Below are 25,290 nucleotides of genomic sequence, written 5' to 3'. Positions count from 1 at the left end.
GGTCTACTCGAGCTCAGCCTTGGCGGCGGCCGCAACTTCTTCCTCGTCCTCGTCCTCGTCCTTGTCCTGAAGCTCGGTGGCGGAGAGCGGCGGAGGGCGGCGGATGACGGAGGGCGGGTCGGGGATGCCACGGTCCTGGCGCCGCCCAACTGGTCGCGTCTGCCCCCCTTGCCCTTGACATTGTTCCCATTATTAGGCAGTGGATGGTAACAATCTTACAACTTGGCCGCCTCTTCTTTCCCCCGAATTCAACATCGTGGTGAAAGAAAACCTTGGAAGTATGTCCGGAGGCCCTGCCATGATATGCTGTAGTGTGAGCCCTGCTCTTACATACACCTACTTGACAGTGGAACAAAAAGGTTCCACCCTGCAAGCTTGGCTTGACTTACACCAACCGACCCCAAGCAGCTCCAACATATCACAGACTTTTCAGTAAGGGATAGACAACAATGTATTCATCCAGGGGTAAATCTGACAGGCTACTTTGCTCAAATCGAGGCAAGTACACAACATCGAGTTGCGCTTCATCCTAATGCGCGAGGACGTCCAAGCGTTCTCTCCCTCACAGTACGATCATGCCAACACTCTATCATCTTGAGGTTGGTTTCAAAACAGTACCGCGACCTCCGGTCCCTCCATGCAGCGTTCCTGGCATCATGAACCCGCCGTGGGACATCTGGCAAATCAGCAGTTCATCGAACTCTGCACACGTCTACTCCACGTGTAGGTGATCTACGACGGGAGAACAGGCGTAAAGTCTAGTTGCGCTTGGTCTTGTTCGACATGAGCACGACCTCTGGGACAATGACGGCAATGACGAGACCGTAGAATGCAATCGTGACCAACGCGATCTTGGCATAGAGGATGTACAGTCGAATCCACGAAGAGCGCGGGAAGGTGTTGAACGCCGCCATCCAGGAGGCATAGCCCTTGCCACCGACAATAAGAGGCTCAACGACTCCACCGAAGGAGCGGTCCAGAGGCACGATAGTGTCGGCATCGGGAGGCAGCAGGCTCGCCTGCACGCGGATGAGCACGGCCTGGGTGGGAACAACGACCAGGGCTGTGAAGGCGACGAAGACAAGTATGACAACGATGTCCTTCCAAATCATGCTGCTGTCCCCGACGGGAACCTCGTTGGGCCTCTTGTAGTCCCAAACGGGGAGCTTGAGGCCGGCAGCGGTGAGCCACACAATCAAGCCCAGAGCAGAGGAAGCTGCCCAGTTGACAAAGACGGGCACGCAAGTAGCCTCAAAGGTGCGTCGGAAAGGAGGAAGCCGCTTCCAGAACGGCAGGCTGCTGGGGACCGAGACGACGATGTGCACCCAGGCGGTGGTCAGCTGGACGAGGGCAAGGCCAGCCAGCAAAACACCGACGAGCGAAGGAACAAAGGGGATGGCGGTGAAGATGCCGGTCACAATACTGGTGCAGAGTGCAATGCAGAGGTAGCACAGCAAGCCACGGAAGTTGGCACGCCACCCAGCAGTCGAGAAGAGGAGACGGTTCGTCCTGCGAAGACTCGAGGTCGTAGCCTTGGGTTCGTTGCCAGGAGTGGCAGGGGCGCCATCAGCGTCCTCGTTCAAGGCGAGGGGTTCGTAAGCTGGAGGATGGGGGTCCTCCACCATGGCCAGGATGGGATAGATGCCATGAAGAGTGTAGCCAACCTACAGTGGTCGTGTTAGTGGTACTTGAAGAAACCGACACGGACACGATTCAGACTTACAAAGAGGAACCCTGGGAGGAAGGCGATGGCCGTGAGAAGGAGGACGAGGTAAGCCCAGGGAGGGAGCTGGTAGAATTTATGGCCACCGTCGTCGCCAGCGGCAGCCCTCTTGGCTAGGCTGGCGGCTCCCGAAGCCAACACGCTGTACATTGTTGTCGATGATTTCAAGTGGTACTGAGTGATAGATTCCAATGAATGAGGTCGAATTAACAGAAGGAAACACGGTTCACAGCATCGGGTCGTAAGATGTCAGATTGGAAGAAGCAAACGACGAGACCTAGACAGGCCGGGGAGGCGGTTTTAACGGCGTTTGGGGAGGCGAAGGCGCTAAAATTAGGCAGACAGCTTGTGGGCCACTGACGTTTAGCTGTACTTCAATGTACTCCCATCGGGCGTAGCGGATAGGCCGGGCTGTCGGGTCTGCAGGGCGAAAGCCCGTGTCAGAGCTTCTAACTTGGTGCACAGCCCCACTGTGCCGCGTGGATGCCGACACGCTTCGGAGGGACAGCCCGGTACTTTGTTAGGTACTTACCTACTTGTACATATGTAGTCGCTTACGAAGTTGTGAGGATCAATCCAGTTAGATCCCAGACTTGATCTTCCCAGCCAGTGTTCTCAACTAATGCAAGTACAAGCAAGTAGATCCTTCGTGGGGAATTAATACGGGCTGGTTATCACTCTGTATGCCCTTTTCCAACAGCAGGTGTGGGTTGATGGTGGTCCCTCCTCTCTCCCAGCCCTGTCGGGAGCCTAGCATGCCTAGGTGGTAGCTACGGTACGACACTCCATAACTACGTCAGGCCTGGCCATCCCCTCCCGCTCCCAAGCGCCCCACGTTAGGTACTGTCCTTTTTGAGACACTTTTACTAGGATCACTGGTACCTGACCTAGGTAACCTGGGGACGACCATCTACAAGTACAAAACCGAACAGACTGAACCGCGGCCAAAACGCGCCACCGACCCAACATCGCTTTGATCAACGGCCGCATGTCTTCAATACCAAACCTCCTCTCGCTGAGAGGCAGTGCGAGAGGTGGGCGGGGTGGTCGCCACCGAGGCCGTGGAGGCACGTCTTCAACGAGTGGCCCTGGACACGACGCCACGATTCAAGGAACAGATACAGATGCCGCAGTGTCGCGCCTAAGCGCTGTCGACGTTGGCTTTCTCAATGACCCCTTCGCGCAGTTCTTTGTCCAAGGCGGCCCTGGTGCCCCTGTTCGCAGACTGCCCATCATCAATAGAGGTGCGTGAGCGACGAGCGACGACGGCGAGTTGCTAGTCTCTACTAACTTCACTCCAGGGACATATACCCGCACCACTGCTCTTGACATCCTGATAGACTCATTCATTTTCGGGTCGGATGGCTTGTCATCAGCGTCGTCAGAGCGTCAGATCATCTCCCTCGGCGCGGGCACAGACACGCGCAGTCTGCGTCTCTTCTCCGAGGCCAAGGCCAAGGGCGTTACCTATCACGAGATTGACTTCCCTGTGATCTGCACCCGCAAGCTGAACACTGTCAAAGCTACGCCGCTGCTCATGAGAGCTCTCCCCAGTCCCAGCGTTGGCGACAAGGGTTCCTGGCAGGCAAAGACTGATGATGGAAATCAGTACTGGTGCCATGGCATAGATCTTCGTGAGCTGGCCCACGCAGACCTATCGGCTATGGATGGTTTAAGGACCGACATCCCGACGCTGCTGATATCCGAGTGCTGTCTCTGCTATCTCGAGACGTCGGAGGCCAAGGATGTCATCAAGTGGTTCACGGACAAAATAGTCGACCTTGGCATTATCATCTACGAACCGACGGATCCCGACGACTCCTTCGGCCAGGTCATGATATCGAACCTGGGGTCGCGAGGCATCGTTATGCCGACCCTAGCATCCTACCGAAATCCAAGCCAGCAAGAGGCGAGGCTGAAGGAGGCAGGCTTCGAGAGTGTAAGGAAACTAACGGTGAAGGACATATGGACTACTTGGATACCCGAAGAAGAAAAAGAGAGAGTCAACAGTCTGGAAGGGTTGGACGAGGTTGAAGAATGGGACCTGCTGGCAAGCCACTACATCATCGCCTGGGGCTGGCGAGGGCAAGGTTTCAAGGCGTGGGACAGGCGATGAGTAGTAGAGTTGCAGTGGCAAACAGCCCTCTTGTAGTGATACCCCTTTTCTTATGAACAGGACGACACCAAATTCATATGCTTTACAGTCATTATAAGTTTGAAGATTGTGCATGAGGAACCTGTCACTCTCGGGGGGGTTGTGGTGTTGGAAATCGGGGAGTTGCTAGGCAAAGGAGGTACTTGTGTGTAGCACTAGCGAACTGCTACTGTGCATCAGTGCACGCACTGCACACACTGCACACCATTGTAACTACACCAACCCTCAATCAATCGCAAGGCCCCACAGCGCGATTCAGGACCCACTCACGACCTACAGCCACGGCTGCGTTGACCTACCTACAGTAGATTAGTTCGCAACCATCTCCAGACTCCGAGTTCGCGCCAGTTGGAGATCCTCACAACACGATATCATCGCTCAACCTTGCTTAGCTTCTGCTTGCAAAGAGCACTATTTGCTCATCGAGCTCGTTTCTTTTGCTACTTGCTTACCACAATTTGTTATCTGCCTTGCGATCGAGGACGACCCCAGCGCTGTCGACAGTACCTACAGATCTTCGCATCTGCCACTCAACTCATCGGTTGTTCTGGTGCGCCTAGGCTGAGGAGTCAAGATGGCGGACAAAGATGGAAAGCAATACAAGTATCGCCAGGAGATTCAGCAGGTTTGTGGCCCTTTGCCCCTCTCAAGGCCCAGTCATCCTCCCCGCCATGAATCATTCCTTCACATTCGCAGAATCACAGAGCCTTCCTCGCACCGCTGTTGCCTCAAGTGAGGCTTTGAGTGTGGGTTGCCGGCTGTATCGCGTGTTACAGTCAATAGAAAGTCATAAAGAGTCAGGACTAGTGGAAGAGAATCATGGCTTGGCCGATACCCTGAGCCTTTGCAATTCCTCTGGCAAACTTACGAGGCTTCGCAATCAGTCCCCAAACAAGGACGCGTTGCTGTCCAAGTTCGAGGCCATCATTCTCTTGTTTCCGATATAAAGCAGTATCCTCTGGCTGATCCCTCTCACCTTACATCCACTTCGCATTTCACTTTACTCTCCCTTCAGATCAAGATCAAGTTGAACCATCTGCCCCGCAACAACATCTCGAGAACTGAAGTACAGCTCGAAGTCTGCCCTCCACCTCCCAGCACCTCCGCTCTCAAATCTCTCTCTTGCAACAGATCATCGACATGGCTTCTTCAAGCAATGACCCTGCCACTCAAGGCGGCTGTCCTGTCAACGCGACCGTGTTTGATCTCTGCGAAGATGGAGAATACTATGAGAGTGATGAAGAAGCCCCTGATTTCGAGACCCCCGTTCCACCACCGTCTCCGCCAAAGCTGGAGGCAGATCCTTTCCGTCATGTCTACGATGAGACCAACCCCGAAGCTCCCTTCGAGCAAACCATGGAACAGTTCAGGTCAGACTTACGAGAACAAATTGCACAGATGATGTACGTCTCTGGAGAGACCGGCGAGCCTTCGGTTGAGACGACCGGCATCATTGAGGAGGTTGTTCGACAGCAAGTCGTTGAAATTGTAGGTCACGGGCACTTCTGCATACATTCCTCTTGCACACGTCGCTGACCGCCTGTCAAGCTTCGCAGCTGCACCGAACTGGCTGCGCGCCGTGGTTCGCGATCAATCACCATCAATGACCTCATCTTTCAGATCCGCGATGACGCCCCCAAAGTCTCTCGTCTCCGAACCTTCCTGTCGTGGAAGGATGTCCGCAAGAACGTGAAGGACTCGGACGATAAAGGTGGCGATGTGGATCTCGGCGCCGGCGAGGACCCCGTCGGTGGCCCTGTCGGCGGGCCCGTCGATGAGACCGCCAAGAAGAACAAGAAGGCCAAAGTCGGCCTGCTCTGGGAGCCCTCGTCCTACTACAGCCAAGAGGTACCCGAGCGCGATGACGAAGAGGACGAAGAAGAGGAAGAGATGAACTACATCACCCTGCAGCGCCTGCGCAAGGCCGACGAGCGCACCAAGGTCATGACCCGGGAGGAGTACGTCACATGGTCCGAGTACCGCCAGGCCTCTTTCACCTACCGCAAGGGCAAGCGGTTCCGCGAGTGGGCCGGATTCGGCCTCGTCACCGACAGCAAGCCGTCCGACGACATCGTCGACATCCTCGGCTTCCTCACCTTCGAGATGGTCCAGACCCTGACCGAGGAGGCCCTCAAGATCAAGGAGCAGGAGGACCTGATGAAGGAGCGCACCGGCGGCGAGAACGCGGCCGCCGGCAGCAAGAAGCGCAAGCTGGCCCAGGGCCTCTTCGACCCGCCCAGCGAGGGCCGCGCCCCCGTCGAGGGCCGACACATCCAGGAGGCGTTCCGCCGCCTCCAGGCCCGCCCCAAGAAGTCCCGCGCCATGCTCAACGGCACGCGGATGGGCTCTCACACGAGCCTGAGGCTGGTAAGTCTTGACGTTGTTTGCATTCTTTCCTTTCAGACGGGTGAGTACTAACATGTGTTGACAACAGTTCTGAGCTTGTGTTTTTCTTTCTTTCTGGTTTTCCTTTGATCGGTGTACGATGCACGTTTCTCGCTGTCTGTGACGGTGGTGGCTTTGGCGTCTAGGATGATTTGGCACAATGTGGTGGGTCGGCTTGGACCTGACATTGCGAACGATACCCCCATCATGGGAACTGTGTGGCGTCTCGGGAGTTTAACATGAACATGCTACTTCATTGGAGCAAGGGGTTGGCACTGAATTGGGCTCTAAACACGTCCTTGGGTTTCAGCGTCACAATTGGTACTGGACCTCTCGAGAATTTCTACAAAAATTGAGTATTGCGTTCAACATTCGCATTGAAAGTATTTATTCAGTAGTGTTCACTCAATGACCCAGTGCCATTGCTCATTTTAATCAGTTGGCCTTGCCCTTGCCCTTGCCCTTGCCCCTGCCATGACGCCCAAGGGCCTGCCTCCGCTCTTCGGCAGCCGACATGCCCTCTTCAATGCTATTTCCCTGTCTCAACCTAGTGCCCACCCTGAACAGACTCGACGGCAGCGCACTCGATGAGAACCTGCGCTGGCTCAGCCCAGTCGAGGCAGGGAAAGAACCCCCCATCCCGCCCGTGGGGTCAAAAGTCTCGCACTTGCGCAGATAGACATCGTCGTCCGGGCCCCGGCCGTCGCTATCTCCGTCGTCGTTGTCGTCATCATCATCATCCTCCACAGCAAAGTTGTCGTCGTCCCTACGGCGGCCGCGTCTGCCCCTCGCTGCTGCTCTCGCGGCGAAGCGGTTGAACTGCTCCAGGTGCGCCTCGCGCTTCTTGATGCGGCCCACGTAGTGCCGGTAGTTGGGCTGCTCGAGCAGGCCGGCCCGGAACGCCGACACGCCGACGAGCAGCTTGGCGAGGTCGACCAGCTCCTCGAGGTACTCGATGATCTCCATCTGGCCCGCGGCCGCCGCGCTCCACGACAGAAAGTTCTCCTCCGTGATGCTGCGGACCGCTCTCTCCGTCAGCGGCACGGGCTGGACGGGTGGCGACGGCGGCGTCATGCCCAATATGCTCGTCCGCCGCAGCTGGTCCGTGGCGAGAGGCTCCCCCGCGACGAGCTCCCTTACCCGGTGGATGAGCCGGACTTGAGCAAGGCGGCTTGAAGGGAGGAACTGCGGGAGCGGCAGCTTCGTGACCAGGGCCTCGTTGACCGCGAACAGGGCGAGGGTGACGCTGGCCGCTACGTTGCGGCGGTGGCCGTAGACCTGCTCGTTCAATTTTTCCAAGACAGAGCTGCCGTATGCTCTGCGCAGCTGCACGACATTGTCCATGCGATCAATGATTTGGTACAGAACGTAGATTATCTCCTTGTAGATGGGATGGAGATCGTCGAAATTCCCTTTCAGTCTAGGTTCTGTGAGGCAGAAGGGGAGGAAGGTGTCTGCGGCGCCGAGTGCTGCGGTCGCTTTGTTTTTGGCCCTGCTGAATCTTGCATGAAGCTGGTTGGATCGGAAAACAACCTTGGTCGGATTGTCGATGCCTACGGCCACTGCTGCTTGCATCTTGGTCACCTGGTCGAGACAGGACGATATAGACTCAATAAGTCGTTCTCTCGCCCGCACGGGATAGATGATCACTTGAACGAGCAACGCTGCTGCGCCACCGACCAGGAAAGCACATAGACGCTTGACAAAATTCTCCCAGGCGGGACCAGTTTGGTCGACAGTGGCTGCAATAGATCATCAGTGGACCGGATTGGGAGGGTGGGCTGTGACAAGACCTACATAAAGAAACCACAGTCATAGATACCACAGAAATCATGCCCGCCTTCACATAAGGCGTTCCAAGCTGCACATATGCAGAGGGAATGATACCGAGCTGCAAAAATACCACCAGAGCTGGGAGATTACCTCGTCCAACAAGGTATGATAGGAGGCCCATAACACATCCAAAGACGACTCCGGCTGCCCTGACCCCGAAAACCCATAGTGAAGTGCCGATTGAAACCTCGAAAACGAGTACCAGTTGCAGGGGCGCCCAAACCCCGTGAACAGTATTGTACCACGATCTCGTGGATGTAACGAACGAGGGCCAGGTCACTAGCATAATGGCAACTCCAAGCTTCAGGGCATAAGGTATATCATCCGACTGGGCCATACTCTCGATCCAGTCGGCTGCTCTTACACGAAGTTTCCGAGTATTACTGGTACCGGGCTTCGCGCCTGATTTCTTGGCAGCTATCGCCGCAAAGGTTGGTTCACTTGCATGAGCGGCAGCTTCTGGCCGGGGATTTGCGCTCTCTTGGTCGCGCCTTCGCATAGAGGGGTTGTCTTCCTGTGTCGGGTGGTCGGTCTCATCGTCGTCATCATCGAGAGCAGTGACGAGATCTTGGCCGGACCGAGCTTGTTTCCGAGCGTTTTCTTTGAGAATTACGACGTCTTGTTCTCCACCTGAGAATAACCACTGACGCCAATGGAATTTCCGAGGAAAATGCAGCTTTCTCCGGCCGTGACGTGCCTGGCGTTTCTCGACCAAGGTTCTAGCGTGCTTGAGCATTTGCTGACTTTGTTCGCCAATCTGTCTCAAGCCCAGAACGAAGGAGGAAACAAGGAAGACCTCAACTCGCGGCATGATGTCGACCTGTATCGGGTTAGCTCAGAGTCCAAGAGACAAATGTGCTCAAAGACAATCTCGCTTACCTGTGAACCTTCCCAGCTGTCCGCCATAGCAACTGTTTCGAGAGCTGATGCAGATGCCACTTCAAACTGCTCAAGAGCAGTAGCGAAATTTGCGGATCGTATATCGAGTTCTTCTATCTGGATGCCGCGCGGGGTGAAGGCTCCCGATGGTAGACGCGGTGCATCAAAACAGTACGCAAGGCATGCGAGGAGAGCTTCGAAGACGTGATCCAATTCTCTTTGGAACTCCTTGATAGGTTGGCTGAGATGTGACAGAATAAACTCGAGAACCTCCACGTCGCCGTTCTTGATCTCTCGGTGCGGCTTTACAAGCTTCACCTTGTCTTCAATCGCGATGTCCAGGCTCGAGTTTTTACTCGAGATCGGGTTGGGTGAGTCCGGGATTCTGCTTTCCTTAGTTGAAGGCCTCGCTCTCTGGGCCTCCCTCTGAGCCTCATTGAGTGATTGATTCGACCCGTCTACAGCTGGGTGATTACCCATCATGGCAAACTTGCTCTCGCAGGCCCCGATCAGAGAAATTGTGCTCTGTACAAGAGCCGACATAGCCAATGCGTTGAATGGTTTCAGGCATCGAGGAGGCAACACGGAAAATGTGATTTCAAAGGTACACTCCTGCTGGACTGATCTGCAGGTGTTCAACTTGGCTCGCAGCTTGGTCTTCTCTTCTGACAGGGAGGTCAGTCGTTCCATATTAGGATCTCCACGTGTACCATGAGCCGGGAGATCTTGGAAAGGGTTGCTGATCATGCTCTGTGATCTCCGATGGTAAGCCGAGCGGACATGACGGAAGGGTGTCTGTGATTGAGTCCGTTCCGGTCTCGGAGAAGCGACAGGGGAAACAAACCACTGTGTCGCGTCTCTCAGGGTGTTGGTGGTCTGAGTCAATGTTGCCATAGTCGTAGTGACGAGTGAGTTGCTCGAGAACTCGGGAAAGACTGACACATTAACGACGACAACAATGCCTGCGGCACAGAGGATAGGGTAGACCATGTTGGCCACAAACTCCCGAGACACAGAGTTCTCAGTCCCTGCCAGCATGATTGTCGATACAAAAGAGTAGAACAAGACAAAATTGAACACACGCGGGGTGTGAGACCGGAAGAAGCCATGGAAGATGGCCACAACCACGAGGAAGATGGCTCTGATGGTGTGAGACGCGACCATGTTACGGTCCCAGACCAGGCTCGCAAGATATAAGCCCAAACTCGACCAGGCGACTCCCAGGAGGGATCCAATGACGACCATACCGAGCGACTCTACCATCAACCCGACGCGCTGGCCGCAATGGCCGAACACAGCAGTCAATGGTCCAAGAAAGGAGTAAGGCCCAATGACTGCTTTGGAGGCTGGTATGACCGAGATGATGAGAGTGAGGTTCATAGCCACGGTGTATCTCACAATGTGTCTCCAGAGGTTGTTGGTTTGCAGCCTTGCCTTGAAGTCGCCAAGCTTCCGGCCGAGGCGCAACGGGGGAGCCATGTTGGTCGGACCCGGGGGGTTGTTCTCCAGTGCCCGTCCGAAGAACTGCTTGAACAATCCATGCTCTCCGATGCGTACCAAGAAGGACGCTAAAGGCCCTTCGTGCCGTAAACCCCCAAGTCGAAGAATAGACGGACGTAGTCGGAGAGAAGCAAAACACGGGCTCTGTGGAATGGCATCGTATGAGATCGCGGCTACTTTTTTTCGTGATAAGCTCCTTATCGCAAGTACGTCATCTTGCGGCCGAGTTGCAGTGGAGACACTGGTGCAGACAGACGCCCAAGAAGCTTACCTTAGTATTACATTACTTAGGTACCCCGCCTACCACCGCGATCATGCGGCCTCACAGCCGACGTCTGCCTTGCGACAACTCAACACCCGACACACTGACATCTACCAATTCGCCAGCCAGCACCTGCGCAAGATATCTCACAGGCTCAGAGATAGTCATCGCAAACCCCCAGCGTGTCTTTGACTATAAATTTCTACCAGTCTCCCCGCGAGAGACTGATATTCAAGATCAAGATGCCGCCGGCGTCGTCACTCTCCGTAAGCTTCCCAATCTTCAAAGCAGGGCTATCGCTGCCTGAAGGATGCTGACCCTCCGCGCAGACCAAGATCAAGGTGCAGCTTAAACTGTCGATCGCTAGGTTACGCATGGTGCAAAAGAGAGATGATGCCCTCGCCAAGACGCAGCGGAGAGCCATGGCGCAGCTGTTGGACGTTGGAAAGGTCGATTCCGCGCGCATACGAGTAGAGAACATCATCCGCTCCGATATCACGACCGAACTGCACGAGATCCTCGAGCTCTACTGCGAGCTTCTCCTGGCCCGTGCGGGCTTGTTAGATAGCCCCGTCTGCGACCCGGGCCTGGAAGAGGCTGTCAAGAGCATCATCTACGCGGCGCCAAAGACCGAGATCAAGGAATTGCAGCAGGTCCGAGCCTTGCTGGGCGAGAGGTATGGCAAAGACTTTGTCCTGACGGCCATGGAGAACTCTGATGGCAAGGTCTCTGAGAAGGTTGTCAAGAAGTTGAGTGTGACGCCCCCGAAGGAGGAGCTGGTCCAGGGTTACCTCGAGGAGATCGCCAAGGCGTACGGAGTGAACTGGCCGAGGAGGCCGAAGGAGGACCTTGGCGATGCACCAGACTTCCTTGATGACGATGACGACAACCCCAGTGGTGGCCAGGCACAAAAGAATCTGGAGGCCCCGTTGCCAGCCGATCCCAAAGCTGCAGAGGCTCAACAAGAGTTGACCAAGGCGACACCACCACGAGACCTAGGGCCTAGCAGCCCGTTACATGTGAACCCGCCTGGCCCTTCAACAGACAACATACATCCCAAAGTCACGTTGAATTCTATGGAGCTCAAACCGAGCAGTAACAAAAAGATGGTCAATGCTGCCATGGCAAAGAAGGCACCAGCAAAGCAGGATGACATCAAGGATGGTATCCCTGATGTGGATGAGCTAGCCAAGAGATTCGCTGCCTTGAAAAGATGAGCGGAAAGATCTTCGTCTTTACGACCTGGTTATATGTTCTTCATGGGAGCCCGGAGTTGAGGTGGCATCTTGCGTGCAAGTTGGAAAATTTCATGTTACCATCAAAGCCAAAGTGCTCTCCTTTTCTCTGAAAGTAATCCCCACACTAGGATATATTGTATACTGAAGATTTGGGCTTTTGGATACGTCCCTGCGCGAGGAGGGACACTGAACTGCACTGGTCGTAGTCACTGTAGAGATATCAGCCAGCACTTCATCGATTGCGAATTTGCCTTTCAGCCTGATGTCCTCTTCAACTTTCTGCCGCCTTGTAATTGGTGTTGCTGCGATTTCACATGGAAGATATGTGTGAGAAGACTAAATAGAAGGGTTATCAAGGGGACTTTGCGGTATGCTTAGCAGAATATGGTAGAATCTGCTTCCTTAGCATACCTAGAGCCTTTGTGAGGTTTTGACATAGTGAAATTAAATAGAGAACGAGAGCCAAGTTCTTTGCTTGCCCAGCACGCCCCTTCGCGCCTTCCATACCGGCTCGTGAGCAGATCTCCGGGTGCCTTGAACTAAACTTTCAATGAGATTTGTCTCAAAGGGTTTCGAATCGATGAGATTGAAAGTCATTCAGATTCCTTTCAGAAACACGTATCCTATGAATCACTTTCTTTGATCTGCCCCCGACACGAAGATATAAGTCGCGTCTGACCTCCCCCACCTCACACGTTACCCAAACATGGCGCAGAGCGTGGACACCACCATTTCCCTCGAGTCACTGGGGGTTGAAGACATTGAAAACACGTCACTTGCGGATCTCGAGAGCAAGATCCAGGGGTTCACTAACTTTGAATTGTCACCGAACCAGGTCATCAGCCTTTTCCTCTCATGGCTCAACCAGCAGCTCGGCGTCTGGAGTTACTCTGAGGACGCCACCATCTCAAAACACATCGCCTCATTCTGCCGGGCGCTTGAGTCCCGAGGGTTCGAGAAGAGTGTTGTCCTGCGCGCCGTGGCGGACTGGAAGCAGGCCCAATCTCAGGTTGACCCATCCCTTTCCCGTCGATTCAGTCTCACAGAAGTCGAGATCGATAGGCATTACCCTGGTGACGGAAGGCTGAGCCCATCTCACACTGAACCCGCCAAGCCGGAGCCTGGCCCTACGGAGGTCATTGAAATTGACTCGGACTCGTCTTCCAGCAGTTCTATCGTTTTCCTCCGCTCGCAAGACATTGACACCATGAAATCAGACAGTCTCCCTCGTGGAGGCAAGGGATCATCTCCGCCGAAGACCTATGTCTGTCGACGTTGTGGTCAAAAGGACAAACATCAGCTTGTCGATTGCCCGACAAACATGGATCCCGATTTTGATTGCCCCCCTCGCAAAGATTATGTTTGCAAGATCTGTGGAATAGCCGGAGAGCACTACATAGTGCTTTGCCCTAGAAATGAGAACCCGAACTCCCTCACCCAGCGGAGAAAGCGGGTGGGTATGCGGACTGACTCTTCTGATAAAGAAGAAAACAACAACAGGACAGGAGATATACTCCAAGACGAGGCGACAGTGCCGCGTCGTCATTCGATGGACTATCCTATGGATGACCATATGCACGAGAGCCGCCGAGCGCTGCTCAGGAACGTCTCGTCACCTGCTTCAGTTGCGCAGCACACACCGTCACCGAGGGAGGGCAAGCGCCGCAAGGGACATCAGAAGAGCTCGAGTGTCAATCAAAAGCCCAAGAACAAGAACGCCAAGCGCACGACAGGATGGGACAAGGAGAATGAGAGAAGCGTCGAACGTGCTCGCAGTTCCTTCCAGAACGAAGGTCGGCTGTCATACCAGGACGGTGAGGAGATGGCGAGCGATACATCACCGAGGAAAGGAGGACAGTGGACGCTCTCGATCAGACCATCTCGGGAGCCAGACAGCCGACAAGGAACTCGGTCACCGAGCCATACATCATCTCCGAGTGCGAGGTCGGCATCGGCTGGCGCCCAAACTCATCCTCGCGGCCCGTCATGGTCATACAAGCGAGATGCGGACAAGTTCCTAGACAGGCTTGCTAAAGAATTCGAGAACGAGTCCGAGTTCGAGACAGCCTCGTCGCGTCTGTCTTGCGGCAGCGACATCGACCAGGTTCGATCTGGAGGATCCGCAAAGAGGAAAATAAGCTGGGGCACGATGAGCGATGATGCCACTACGGCGCCATGTGTCGCCGATATGGACCTTCACATGACCGGATCTGAGCCAACAACAGCAAAGGATGAACACCAGCAGAGGCTTTCACCACGGGTGCAGGACATGTTGCAGCGCCTCGGCAACAAATGTGTTCGTCGCCATAGGCCCCGGACCACGGCGCTGGACTTGTGGCCGGTTTCGAGCTCTGATAGGGCAACCAGTGACGCGACGAATACAGACGCGCATGCTGATGCACGTCTTGAAGGCAATGTTGGAGTTGACGAGTAGCGCGTGTACTTCTTTTTTGTCAGGCCATGCATCCCGCAGATGCTGTGAGTTGAAGAATACATTCCTTTTGTTGTCCGTTTGAGATCCGCCTGTGATATCAGTCTTCATTTGGGAGGGCGGGACAGCGGCGAAGGAACTCGATATGCATTTTTCAAGGATCCGGTTGATCTCTTTCCTATCGAGTCGAAGAGGCACACTCATCTGTCATCTGGTGCGTTTGAAGAACGATAGGCCGGACAGTTCTAGCTTGCGTTGATTATCTGCCAGAATTCTGAATCCTAATTTCTCATTTTAATGACTTGATAAACCTGGAAAAACTTGCCCAGTGTGAAAACGCCAGTGCGCCCGTCCCATGCTGTACTTTTGTCATAATCGTAGCCGCTCCTCAATCGCGAACCTGCTCCCCTTCCCCGTGAGATGTAAGCAACTAAGCCCCCAAAACTACCTCGACCCGTCCAACCCCATCCTCATCGTCATCGTCATTCTACTCCAACTTGTCCAGGTGCTCCAGCCTCGTCAGCACGACCTGCTTGCTCGTCTCCTCGATCTCGCCGGCGAGGAAGACCTCGTCGAGGATGGCGTAGACCTTGTAGAAGTTGAAGACGAGGTCGAGCTCGCACACGTTGCCGAAGAAGGCGTCGAGCACCTCGACGAAGAAGTGGATGGCCTCGAGGTACGCGAGCTCGTTGTCGTTGGCGTCGACGCACGCGCAAAAGAAGAGGCCCGCGTACCGCCGGTAGACGACCTTGTTGTTGCGGAACTCGACAAAGTTGGACTGGTACTTCTGGTCGCGCGGCGCCACGAGCCGGTGCACCTCGCCCTTGAGCTTGATCTTCTCCTCGTCGCTGTAGGGGGCGTACCACTTGGCCAGGCGGGTCTTGCCTCTGCGGAAGGGGCGGGCCCAGTCAGCGTCCTGTTTTTCTTTCGGGATTCTGGCCGGGAAGATTCACTTACTGCCTATTCTGAATAAGGATGAAGGACAACATCTTGGACTCGTTGTCTAAGGGCCGGGCTGGAGGTTGGTGTAGGTGGATGGGGGGATGTGCCAATTGATAATGCGGGTTGTCGTCGAATTCCCAGCGTTGAACAGGGGTCCTTGTTCCTTATCGATAAGACACCCTAACCCTGGAATGTGACAGTTTCAGGGGCAGTCCCAGGAGGCAATGAATTTTGACAGCAGCTGTGAAATCATTCTGCTGAATATTCAGTCGTGCAATGCCTCTTTCGGTGTTCGGTGTCGTTTTGTCACGAATATCCGTATATCACGCATTTGGGCACACGGAGCCCGTCAAAAGATCTGCATCTATTCTCTGGCTCTAAAGTATCGCAATCATAAAAACGCAATCGCACCAGTATTTACTCCTCTGACACCATACCATGGAACCCTAAGAGTCGCAGGGCCTCGCAGTCATAGAATGAATAAGACAGCTCTTATCATTGAGAACGCCCGTGTCCGACCCGACCAGCTCCTTTGGGCATGCATTGAGGTGCGCTTCTTGACTGAAACCAGATCGTCTCACTTCCAGGCACTGAGGCCGGCCCATGGGTCACCAGGATTCTGGGACTGCTGATGCTGCTGCTGCTGCTGCTGAGTCGAGCCTGGCCGGTTTTGATTGTAGTAGTCGCTGGAACCAACGTGGTACGTTTGCTGAGGCCCTAATGGGGGAGGCCCCGGAGGAGGTGGTGGAGGTACGAAATTAGCTGGCACGAAGGTATGCTGCTGCTGTTGCTGCTGCGCAGCCTGAGGGTTGCCGTAGGTGGAGAACGGCCTGCCGGGCTGACCAAACGTGGTTTGTGTGGGCGGGGGGGAGGCCGGGTTTGGCCGCATGGCGTTGATTCCAAAGCTTGACTGAGTTGGTGGCGGAGATGCCGGGCCTGGAATACGTCCATGCGCACTGGGGTTATATGCAGCCTGCGAGGGGTACTGACCGGACTGCTGCATATACGATCCCGCCATGTTCGCCTGATTGGGCGGAGGAGAATTAGGGACTTGGTACTGGCCAGAAAAGGTGGTCTGGGGGTATCTCGGGGCAGCTCCCGGCGAGAACAGAGGTGCTGGCGTTGGTCGGTTGGAAGGAGGCTTTGGCGAGGACGCAGGCTCCATCGACATCCGCTCCATGAGCCCGCGCAGACGGTCTCTCTCGACCTCAGCCTGTGCAGTCTTATTTGTAGCTTTGTCTTGTTCGATCTGGTTCAGGAGCTGCGCGCCCTCGGATCGCCTATTGTTGACAAAGCTATCCACATTCTTCTCAAGGCTTTCCACTGTCTCCTTCATTTCCGTATACCATCGCTTTGCGCTCTGAAGTCCGGCCACAAGATCCAAGAACTCTTGGTAGGCACGTTTGTACTTGTTGACAGCCAAGGCGCGCTGGCGTTGTATCGTCTCATACTTGCTCTGCTCCGCCCGGACACGCTTGTCTTGCAGAAGGTTGTTGAATGTCACTGTCAATTCTTTCATGAGAGAAGACTGCTTGTGCGTGGCCTGCACCAGGCGATTCTGATGAGGCCGGAATTTCTCAAGCTCGGATTTGAACAATTGGCTTTCATAGTTTGCGATCGATTTCTTATTCAGGATCAATATTTGCGAGATGTCGTCGGTGTGGACCTATACAGCGATTCAGTTAGTAATGAAGCAAATGTTCAAATTGAACAATACAACCTCAGCTTACCTTCTCCTTTAGATCTTTCAAGACCTGATTTCGTTCGCGCTTGATCAGATTCAACTTCTTGAGAATATCCTCGACCTTGCTGATCTGGTCCACAACGCTTGGACCAGCATCGTCAAAATCATCATCGAGCAGGTTGGGCTCTCCGCCTGCCGGGCTGGTGATGTTGCTCGACTTCCCCCGCACTTTATTGACCGCGCTTTGAAACAGGGCGTCGATCTCGCCGTGCTGTGCGGCTGTCCGCATCTCCTGGAATTCTTGCTCGTTCTGTCGCAATTTGGCGGCTAGCTGGCCATCGCTCCTTGCGGCCTCCTCGAGTGCTTCCCGGTAATTGCGTATGTCGCTCCGCAGAGTGGTGGTCAGCCTCGAGCTGGGTTGCTGAGTCCACTCATTCTCATACTTTGAACGCATCTTCTCGCAAACGCTCTCCTCCATATCCAGCTGCTTCGCACTACGGTCGAGGATCGACACAATCTTCTCTTTTTCGGACCGCAACGTCTCAAATATCGACGACGGGTCTTCTTGGTCAGAGACGTCCACACACCAAGTCCTGAAATCTTCGTCCGGAAGCACATCTTGATCAAAACCACCCTTAAGTACCTGGAGAGCTCCAGGGAGTCTGAGATAGTCCAGACTCGCAGCCATTTCACTGTTGGCAATGTCTACGCGCTCTGTCTCGGCACGAACCAGTTTCGCCTTCTCCTCGTCGTACATGCTTGCGGATTCGGTAACGGCCAAGGGCACAATTTTGGCGAAGAGATCTGGTCCAGTGATTCGCTGGATGTCTTGACCGGCGTACAACTCGCTGACAGGGATCGGCTTGCTTGCTGGTAGCTTGGGAACGGGAGCGACGCTGGCCTCGGCCGGTACCGTCTGGTGATAAATGTAATCGTTGTCCTTGGAGAGCTCTGCAAGCTTGTCTTGCACACTGGACAAATGCCGCTTGGTGAGTTCTGCTAGGAGGCCGCCGGTCTCAGCAGTGAGGTTCGAGCTCGGCGGAACCGATGACGGGAAGTTGCTTGCTGTTCTGTAAGCATCCCGAGCTAGACTCTCCGCCACCTGCAGGCGTGCAACGGCGATACCGTGCGAGTTCGCATCGTCGTCGGCCATGGCCTGGAAATACTGTGCCATCGAGTTCATGAGATTGGCTTTTATCTGTTGGTCGTAAGCATCTATCAAGGAAGGGACTTGAGTCAAGTACTGGGACAGCGCTGGTTGGCTTACCTGAACAAATGACAGCCACACTTTCTCGAATATGGCCTTGTTCACATTTTCTTGCACGCCGTCGATAGCCTGCACATACAAAGCGCCAGCCTGGCTTGCCAACTTGGCAAGAAGACCAACTTTTTTCTGGTCCGCAATCTGCTTCTCGAGGAAGACCTCTTGTGCCTGCGCAAGCATGATGTTCAGAAGCGTCTTGACAGTCTCTCGGCTTAGATCCGAGGAGGGCGCGTGGAGGAAGTTCTCGTTGATGTAGGTGAACATGCCAGCAGATGCTTGGAAGGAGTGGTATGCAGTCTTCAGACCTGATTCTTCTGAACGAGTCTGAAGTGCTGCATGGCAAGATAGGACGGCGGAAATATTGAAGATTATCGAGGCTTTTTCAAAAGCGAGGGAGTACTGCGCCGTAGACTTGTGCGTGAAAGCGTCAAACCTGGCCATCCAAAGTCAGAAATGCGCTGGTTACAGCAAGGCCTGCCAGAATTCGTTCGACTTACCAGGTAAAGGAGATCTTGATATGTTGCTCATCGACGGGAAATCGAAGATCCAGGAGCTCCAGCTGTCCATAGTAGCGGTAGAGTAAATCCCTACCGGCTGTGCTGTCTTTACCAGCGCCTCTCATGTCTTGCCTTAGCCGGTTGAGGGCGGCACACTCTTCAGCATAGCGCTCTGGGTCATCGCCATAGGTGTTCTGGATGTAGTTCTTCAGTGGTGCAACCCAGTCGATCTCGTTGGTAGCCTTGAGAGGCACCGAGAGCATCGGCATTTGCGCCATCTTGTCAGTTGCGCCTGTGCCTGAACCGAGGCACAGCCAGGAGTGAATGTCGCGCGCAGAGTCGGCTGGGAAGTCCAGGGCCGTAGCGATTGCGAAGGACCTTGAGAGAGATTGGCGAAGCTGGGCCAGACTCGGTCGGCCAGGTCGGGTCGAGCGCTGGGTGCTGTTCGAAGCTTTGTCGTGCGATGTGCTGACAGGTATTCTATGCGCAATCTACTGGAGGCCGACAGGTTTATTGTTCTCAATGTATGTCGGGTTCATTTCGCTGGACGGGATTGGGTCCTGAGAGCTGGGTGTCTATGCGGGACACGTCGACGAGTGGAGGCCGTGCAGCTCGGGGTCAGATGTGGTTATGCACGTCAAGCAGTCGAGAGCGAGGAGAAGACACGGGAGGGAGTTCTGGAGACGGTTGAGAAGATCGTCGTTCGCGCGCAAGCGCAGGCAACATTCGCGAAGAAAAGCACAATGCTCGTCGTAAGGTGACAAGGAGCGAGACACTGGTGATCCAGGCTGTAGCCGCCCGGTGATCTGGATCCGGAGGTGTGAGTGTCGTCAATGGTGGGGGAGAGGCGCCACTGTGAGTGGAGTGGAGTTTCTTGCCAGACACCAGACCATGCGAGGGAAAGCTTTGGTGCCGCCGGGAGAGAGCTTCACACTTCCAAGGTCGGTCCAACACTAAAATCAGTGGGAGACCAGTGCCAATTAATGGCCTTTTCCGGGGCTCCGTGACTTGAAGTGCTTCCAATGTTGTATTTGCTCTGGCCATAGCCGCCCGCGCAGGGAGTCCCCTGTCTTGACTTATTCTCCTTGTCGAAGATCTGCACAGACGGTCCTTGTACCTGGAGTTTTCGATGACATATTTTACTCAAGTCTTTATGGGCAACATGCGACGCGACTCAGAGCCACTGACTTGTCTGCTTCTTTTTAACTTTCGTTGTTGATGATAAGCATCCGCAACTTCATCGGCCACGACGGCTGCGGCCCATCCTGCCGAAGTGCACTTTGGCGAGCAGTGGGCGATTTCTCTGTCGCATGCAGGCACAAGTGACCAGATCTCCCCACTGGACAGCTACGAAGTAAGCCAAGTCGACTTGTCTGGTGAGCAGGACCGCTAGGGTCGAGGGCTGCAGGTTTCTGCAACGAATGACCAGATATCGCGGCCCAACTGGGGATAGACCTTATGCAACAGTCACCACTCAACACCTCAAAACCCCGACTCCCTCACCTGGTTGGTCAGGGCAGCCCGGCAAGGGGGGCACGCCAAATAAGTTTGCTTGGACGGCCCGTGCCTGCGATGAGTGTCCACTTGGTAGATCACCCGCTGCTGCGGGAATCGTCCGTTTTCTGTAGACATCTGCCTCTTTTTCTGTGGCTGGCACGTCGTTGGGGGCCTCAAGCACGATTCGGCAAACATGTCCGTCAGTGAAGAGCCGGCCTGCATGGCCCATTATGCGGCCTCAGCCCTGCATATTGTCTTTCTGAGTGGGGCTTGTTCATTGATCAGTGACAGTCGAGTTGCGAAACCTGACGCATTGTAACTATCAATGTTCGCTGACTACCTACACTTGATCCAAGGCCTGCCGAGTAATGAGATCTTTCAGTCCGCTGAATGCTTGGATGCTCCTTCGCCTCCGTTCATCAGAGCGAAACCAGGGCGCTTGATTACTCGTCTCAACGGCACCCCTGCCAGCCAACCTGATTGACCACATCACATGTTATATTAGTCAATTGCCAATAAGCTCTCAGAGCGGTCAACTGAAGGCCGGATGAGTTGATGGGCTGGCAACAGAAGGACTGACGGCCCAGCAAAACCAGACAGACTTAGGTAGTGGGATAACCCTTGATGGTTTTTTCTCTTTATCCTTCGCCTCATTCGCCTCCTCCACCTCCTCCACCTTCCTAAAGTCGAGACTCAGGAGAGCGTACACTCCTCAAAGGCCGTGCCTTCATAGATATGTATCTGGCTGCACCAAGAAACGCTGAGCCAGTGCGATTCCCTTGGCTCCCCAAGCCTTTCTGACATGTGTAATTGCCAGATACTTTTCCATGGTTCAGGGCTCGGGTCTAAGCCTCAACCAGCTAACTTTCTGGCACCTAAACAGGATGGTATGCACAGTTAAAAAAACAAACTCTAAACAACTCATCTCGTAACTATTCCTTGGGACTGCCAAAGTGGCTGAGGCAAGCCAGAGTGCCTTCTAAGACAACCAGGTTAGCACATCCGGCTGGACCTGGGACGTCGGATATAAAGCTGCCTAGGTATCGCAAAGCTGCAGTCGAAGCCCTTTGTCTTTTTTCTCTCTTTCACGGACGAGCAGATAGAACTCACTGCCTGGTATGGTTATGTTGGAACTTCCAGAGCTTGTGCTGCAAGTTGCGGCGTATCTCCCGCCCGCGGACGCCGCCTCACTTGGCCTTACGTGTCTCAAGCTATTCTCCATCATCTCTATGACCGGGATATACGCAGATTTGAAGGCCAGTAGAATCGTTGAACCTGACTGCACCATGCCGGATCACGTTGCTGCGCCAAACGAGAGCGAGAGATTCGTGCTGCTAGTGATGCTTGAGAGAGATCTCCCTGGCTACAGCCTATGTCATTACTGCAGGATCTTACATCATCAGCGTACTTGTATCTGGCAAGCTCGAACAGGTCCCTGCTGGTGGAAATTGGGCCGGGTTACGTTTGGAGATGCGTATCAAGTCATGCTGCGATCTCGCTATGGCGAAGGCTATGGGCGACCACTATCTTCCTTATCTATCTCAACTGACTGGGTCGAACATCCGTATACATGGAGAGATGGGACGCCGTGTGATGTCGAGACCGACGTTGAACCAAGAAAAGTCAAGTTAGACGTGGAAGCCGCCGTGGTCGACGGGTCTCTTCTGCTCCACACAAGACAGCGGCTCTGGATCCAGACGAAAAAGCGACGGTTGAGATGGTATCTTGGACGAGGTCCATCGATGATGAAATATGGGTTTCAGATATGCCGGCACGACTACTCATATATGCCTGGTTGGTTCGTTGACGCTAGACAAGACCGAGGCATTGACCTATTCGTGGGTGATCAGTGGCTAGAGTTGGCGCGACACCGACAGCCTCGTTGGAAGGCACACTTGTTCCGGTGCTTGAGGCGGCCTCGCCAACAAGCATGCGGCAAGATTAAACAATGGGTCTGTCCCTACTGTCCGACGAGGGCAAGATTGGACACCTATGATCATGGATGGCGAGGGGTCGAGGCGGTGCTGGACGTATGGCAAAACCTGGGCAGGTGTGAGTCGCCTACTGATCCAGAATGGTCACTCTGTTGGCATCCTCCTTGTCTAAGGCACAAGGGATATAACTGCCCAAGATTCATCAATTTTGATGCTCTATCTGCGGCTTGTCAACAGAAGGCAAGGTCAAAGATGTCGGAGTGGGTGGATCAGGGAAACGAACGACCACGTAATGGTTCCTGGTGTGATCTCCCTATGGGGGCAAGTGGTTTGGAGTGAGAATTATCATCCATGCAGGAGTTATTTGAGAATTGACAATGGCAGCTTCATGTTTAAAACAGCACCATCCAGAGACAACGGCAGGAAACTGCAACAAGTGCCAATGAACCATCCAACATCAGAAACAAGCTTCCCATGCAGAGGACTCGGAGTTCTGACCGCCAGGCTGGAGGATGGGGGAAGCGGCGATGCATGAGGCTGGCTGGATTGCGATGGAAAGGTCACAGACGATGGGGACGGACTTGCCATATTATCTATAGCTGCTCCTGAGTTTTAAGACAACTTGTACTATCAGTCATGGTCGAGCATTGTTTAACGGGGTTGCTTCAGGAGATGCCTCAATGCTAGTAGTGCATATCTTTTCTTTGCGAGATAAGGAAGAAGGAAGGTTAGAAACCAGAATATCTATTTTAATTCACAAGATGAAGGTTGACCATCCCAGTACGAAAAACTTCTATAATGAATCTATTCCCTGTGATCTTCGGTCGACGAAACCGACAGGTCATCTTCTAGCTACCGTCCGATCTATTTCTCATTCTCAAAGACATTGTACAGACTTCCGATGTGCGGCTGAATCTCCACAACGAACTCGTCGCCCTCGTGGAGGTACTCCTTGGGGTTCCTGAAGGCCCCGATGCCGCTCGGTGTGCCCGTAATAATGACAGTTCCCGGCTGAAGCGTGGTGCCCTGCGAGACGAAGCTGACGACCTTTGACACGTTGAAGATCAAATCACTGACCAGGGGGAAAAGAACACCATGTTAGCAATGGATCCCCCAAGCTACCATGACGGCGCTGTCTGTGGAAGGGCCAAACGGCAGCGAGGATCGCACGCCGAGGCAGGCGGGCTTGTCACTTACTCGAGCTTGCTCTCCTGCAGGACCTTTCCGTTCTTCAGGCCGCGCATGCGCAGGGCCGCGACGTCGGGGATGACCTTGGGCGAGACGAGGACGGGGCCGATGGGGCACGAGCCGTCGAAGCCCTTGGAGTAGCACCACTGCGTCTGGGCGAACTGGCTCGTCCGGCTGGACACGTCGTTGGCGGCGGTGTAGCCCAGGACGTAGTCCAGGGCGTCGGCCTCGGACACGTTGCGCGCCGTCTTGCTGATGACGATGGCCAGCTCCGACTCGTAGTCGGCGCTGTCGTCGGCGATGGTGTGCTTGGGGATCAGCGTCGGCGCGGGCCAGGGGTCGGCGAGTGCAGTGTCCGGCTTCCTAGTCGCGACTGTCAGAGATGTGATTGATCCCCCCAGGGAGCTCATGGGACTGGCTCACAGGAACAAGGTTGGCACCGATGGGATAGCCAGGCTGGCTTCTTCGGCATGGCCACGGTACTGGGTAGGGATGTCAGTAACACGGAAAGAGGTCAACGGGTGAGATAGGGGATGTTCACATTCAGTCCGATGCACCGGATGGTGCCGACCTCGCTCTGGGCCAGTGGGGAGAGGATCCTCCCGATGCTCTCGACCCGATCAGTCAATGAGCCAGGGTTGAGGGCAGAGGTGCCACTGAAGACCCTGGCCTTGACATCCTCGCCCTTGCGTACGGCAGCGCCGACGTCGATGTCATCCTGGACAGGCTCGCCTAGGACGACGGCACTGTCATCACTCTTTGGTGCGAAACGGACGAGGCCTGTTTCCCCAAGTTAGTTCGGCTTCGGCTTCTATTGTCAGGGCAGGGTTTGGGTAGGTCCGTACGTTTGAACGACATGTTGTGTGTTTCGTGTTGTAAGCTCAAGCTTCGTGGATCTGGGGAACGAAACAAGACGACGATAGTAAGGCAACTTCAAATGTTTTATGAGATTGACTGATCGGAGAACAAAGAAATCGCCGTGCCTTGTGAAGCTACCGACTTCTTTTGACCATTAAGCTACCCCGCACAGGCTTCTTCTCCAAGTCCGATTGCCACCGAACGGCAGTTGTCCGAGTGTAGCCATATTTTGCCTAAGTGGGGTGAACATCGGACACAAATTGATAGCCGTCATTCCTCTCCGACAAAGACAGCTACTGAGACCGGACGTAGGTCAGTTTTGCACGGCGGAGCAATAACCCGACGCAATTGAGTTTTCGGGGTCATCCCTTCGGCTGTATGTATGAAATACAGATATTCCCGGTTTCAGCTGCCAACCAGGTGCTCATCTAAGTTGACAGGCGAGGCTTTCTGCTGCAAGCATCTACCTACGATTTACACTACCTGACTAACCTAGAGTTGAGAGGCAAAGTCTTGCGGTAGTGTCTAATTGTGAAATGTTCCTAATGATTGGAATAGCAATGCTGCTAATCAAGGTAATAGAGATGCTTGGTTTTCGTTGATATTTTCTTCCTTTCTCAACTTTGTCATCCCTCTTTCTTTCTCCTTTCCCTTACCTCTGTTTCTGTCTAAGGGATCATACTCTGCAAAATATAGGAACAGTCCTCGGATGAGAGATCTTTCCCGCAAGTGCAGGCAATCAGTTTGGATAAGCCTTGTGCAGATGAATAATATAAGATGCATGCCATAGCCTCAGACGTACAGCTTCAAATTCCGCTCTGAGTAGACTCTCGCAACTAGACCACAGTAAAGCCACGAATCCCCTCGCCACAACAACTACTGGGTATCGTGTTTAGGGTTAGTGGCGGTGAGAAGGGAGGTAACCTCACGGGACACAACACCGCTCGGAGGGGCGGTGACCAGTTGCCGATCCAATGGCGGCCTCACCGACAGTTTCAGCTCCCTTCTACAGATTCATTG

General features: G+C 54.3%; 9 protein-coding genes across 9 annotated transcripts; 4 read left to right on the top strand and 5 right to left on the bottom strand.

Annotated features, from left to right (window-relative positions):
* Nucleotides 1-758: 758 nt before the first annotated feature.
* E0L32_010098 (uncharacterized protein) lies at nucleotides 759-1,873 on the bottom strand (the record flags this gene model as incomplete). Its single annotated transcript, XM_031132679.1, has 2 exons — nucleotides 759-1,664; nucleotides 1,724-1,873. The coding sequence occupies 2 exons, from the start codon at nucleotides 1,871-1,873 to the stop codon at nucleotides 759-761; spliced, it is 1,056 nt and encodes a 351-aa protein (XP_030990192.1).
* Nucleotides 1,874-2,711: 838 nt separating this feature from the next.
* Nucleotides 2,712-3,839, top strand: E0L32_010097 (uncharacterized protein; the record flags this gene model as incomplete). Its single annotated transcript, XM_031132678.1, has 2 exons — nucleotides 2,712-2,967; nucleotides 3,025-3,839. 2 exons carry the CDS (start codon nucleotides 2,712-2,714, stop codon nucleotides 3,837-3,839), a joined length of 1,071 nt encoding a protein of 356 aa, XP_030990191.1.
* A 1,179-nt stretch (nucleotides 3,840-5,018) lies between these two features.
* Nucleotides 5,019-6,318, top strand: E0L32_010096 (uncharacterized protein; the record flags this gene model as incomplete). Its single annotated transcript, XM_031132677.1, has 3 exons — nucleotides 5,019-5,366; nucleotides 5,427-6,245; nucleotides 6,313-6,318. The coding sequence occupies 3 exons, from the start codon at nucleotides 5,019-5,021 to the stop codon at nucleotides 6,316-6,318; spliced, it is 1,173 nt and encodes a 390-aa protein (XP_030990190.1).
* A 380-nt stretch (nucleotides 6,319-6,698) lies between these two features.
* E0L32_010095 (uncharacterized protein) lies at nucleotides 6,699-10,454 on the bottom strand (the record flags this gene model as incomplete). Its single annotated transcript, XM_031132676.1, has 3 exons — nucleotides 6,699-8,005; nucleotides 8,061-8,916; nucleotides 8,976-10,454. 3 exons carry the CDS (start codon nucleotides 10,452-10,454, stop codon nucleotides 6,699-6,701), a joined length of 3,642 nt encoding a protein of 1,213 aa, XP_030990189.1.
* A 335-nt stretch (nucleotides 10,455-10,789) lies between these two features.
* E0L32_010094 (uncharacterized protein) lies at nucleotides 10,790-11,954 on the top strand (the record flags this gene model as incomplete). The annotated part of the gene is made up of 2 exons (XM_031132675.1): nucleotides 10,790-10,921; nucleotides 11,067-11,954. The coding sequence occupies 2 exons, from the start codon at nucleotides 10,790-10,792 to the stop codon at nucleotides 11,952-11,954; spliced, it is 1,020 nt and encodes a 339-aa protein (XP_030990188.1).
* Nucleotides 11,955-12,681: 727 nt separating this feature from the next.
* Nucleotides 12,682-14,409, top strand: E0L32_010093 (uncharacterized protein; the record flags this gene model as incomplete). The annotated part of the gene is made up of 1 exon (XM_031132673.1): nucleotides 12,682-14,409. One exon carries the CDS (start codon nucleotides 12,682-12,684, stop codon nucleotides 14,407-14,409), a length of 1,728 nt encoding a protein of 575 aa, XP_030990187.1.
* Nucleotides 14,410-14,893: 484 nt separating this feature from the next.
* On the bottom strand, nucleotides 14,894-15,395 carry E0L32_010092 (uncharacterized protein; the record flags this gene model as incomplete). Its single annotated transcript, XM_031132672.1, has 2 exons — nucleotides 14,894-15,293; nucleotides 15,364-15,395. The coding sequence occupies 2 exons, from the start codon at nucleotides 15,393-15,395 to the stop codon at nucleotides 14,894-14,896; spliced, it is 432 nt and encodes a 143-aa protein (XP_030990186.1).
* A 530-nt stretch (nucleotides 15,396-15,925) lies between these two features.
* E0L32_010091 (uncharacterized protein) lies at nucleotides 15,926-19,332 on the bottom strand (the record flags this gene model as incomplete). Its single annotated transcript, XM_031132671.1, has 4 exons — nucleotides 15,926-17,014; nucleotides 17,079-18,729; nucleotides 18,794-19,234; nucleotides 19,289-19,332. 4 exons carry the CDS (start codon nucleotides 19,330-19,332, stop codon nucleotides 15,926-15,928), a joined length of 3,225 nt encoding a protein of 1,074 aa, XP_030990185.1.
* Nucleotides 19,333-23,088: 3,756 nt separating this feature from the next.
* Nucleotides 23,089-24,270, bottom strand: E0L32_010090 (uncharacterized protein; the record flags this gene model as incomplete). The annotated part of the gene is made up of 5 exons (XM_031132670.1): nucleotides 23,089-23,296; nucleotides 23,422-23,775; nucleotides 23,836-23,894; nucleotides 23,954-24,192; nucleotides 24,258-24,270. 5 exons carry the CDS (start codon nucleotides 24,268-24,270, stop codon nucleotides 23,089-23,091), a joined length of 873 nt encoding a protein of 290 aa, XP_030990184.1.
* Nucleotides 24,271-25,290: the final 1,020 nt, after the last annotated feature.

Source organism: Thyridium curvatum (assembly GCF_004353045.1).
Source record: "Thyridium curvatum strain D216 chromosome Unknown NODE_78_length_193489_cov_84.258686, whole genome shotgun sequence".
Taxonomy (NCBI): Eukaryota; Fungi; Ascomycota; class Sordariomycetes; order Thyridiales; family Thyridiaceae; genus Thyridium; species Thyridium curvatum.
The sequence above is the reverse complement of the archived record's forward strand: the minus strand, read 5'-3'. Positions and strand labels throughout refer to the sequence as shown.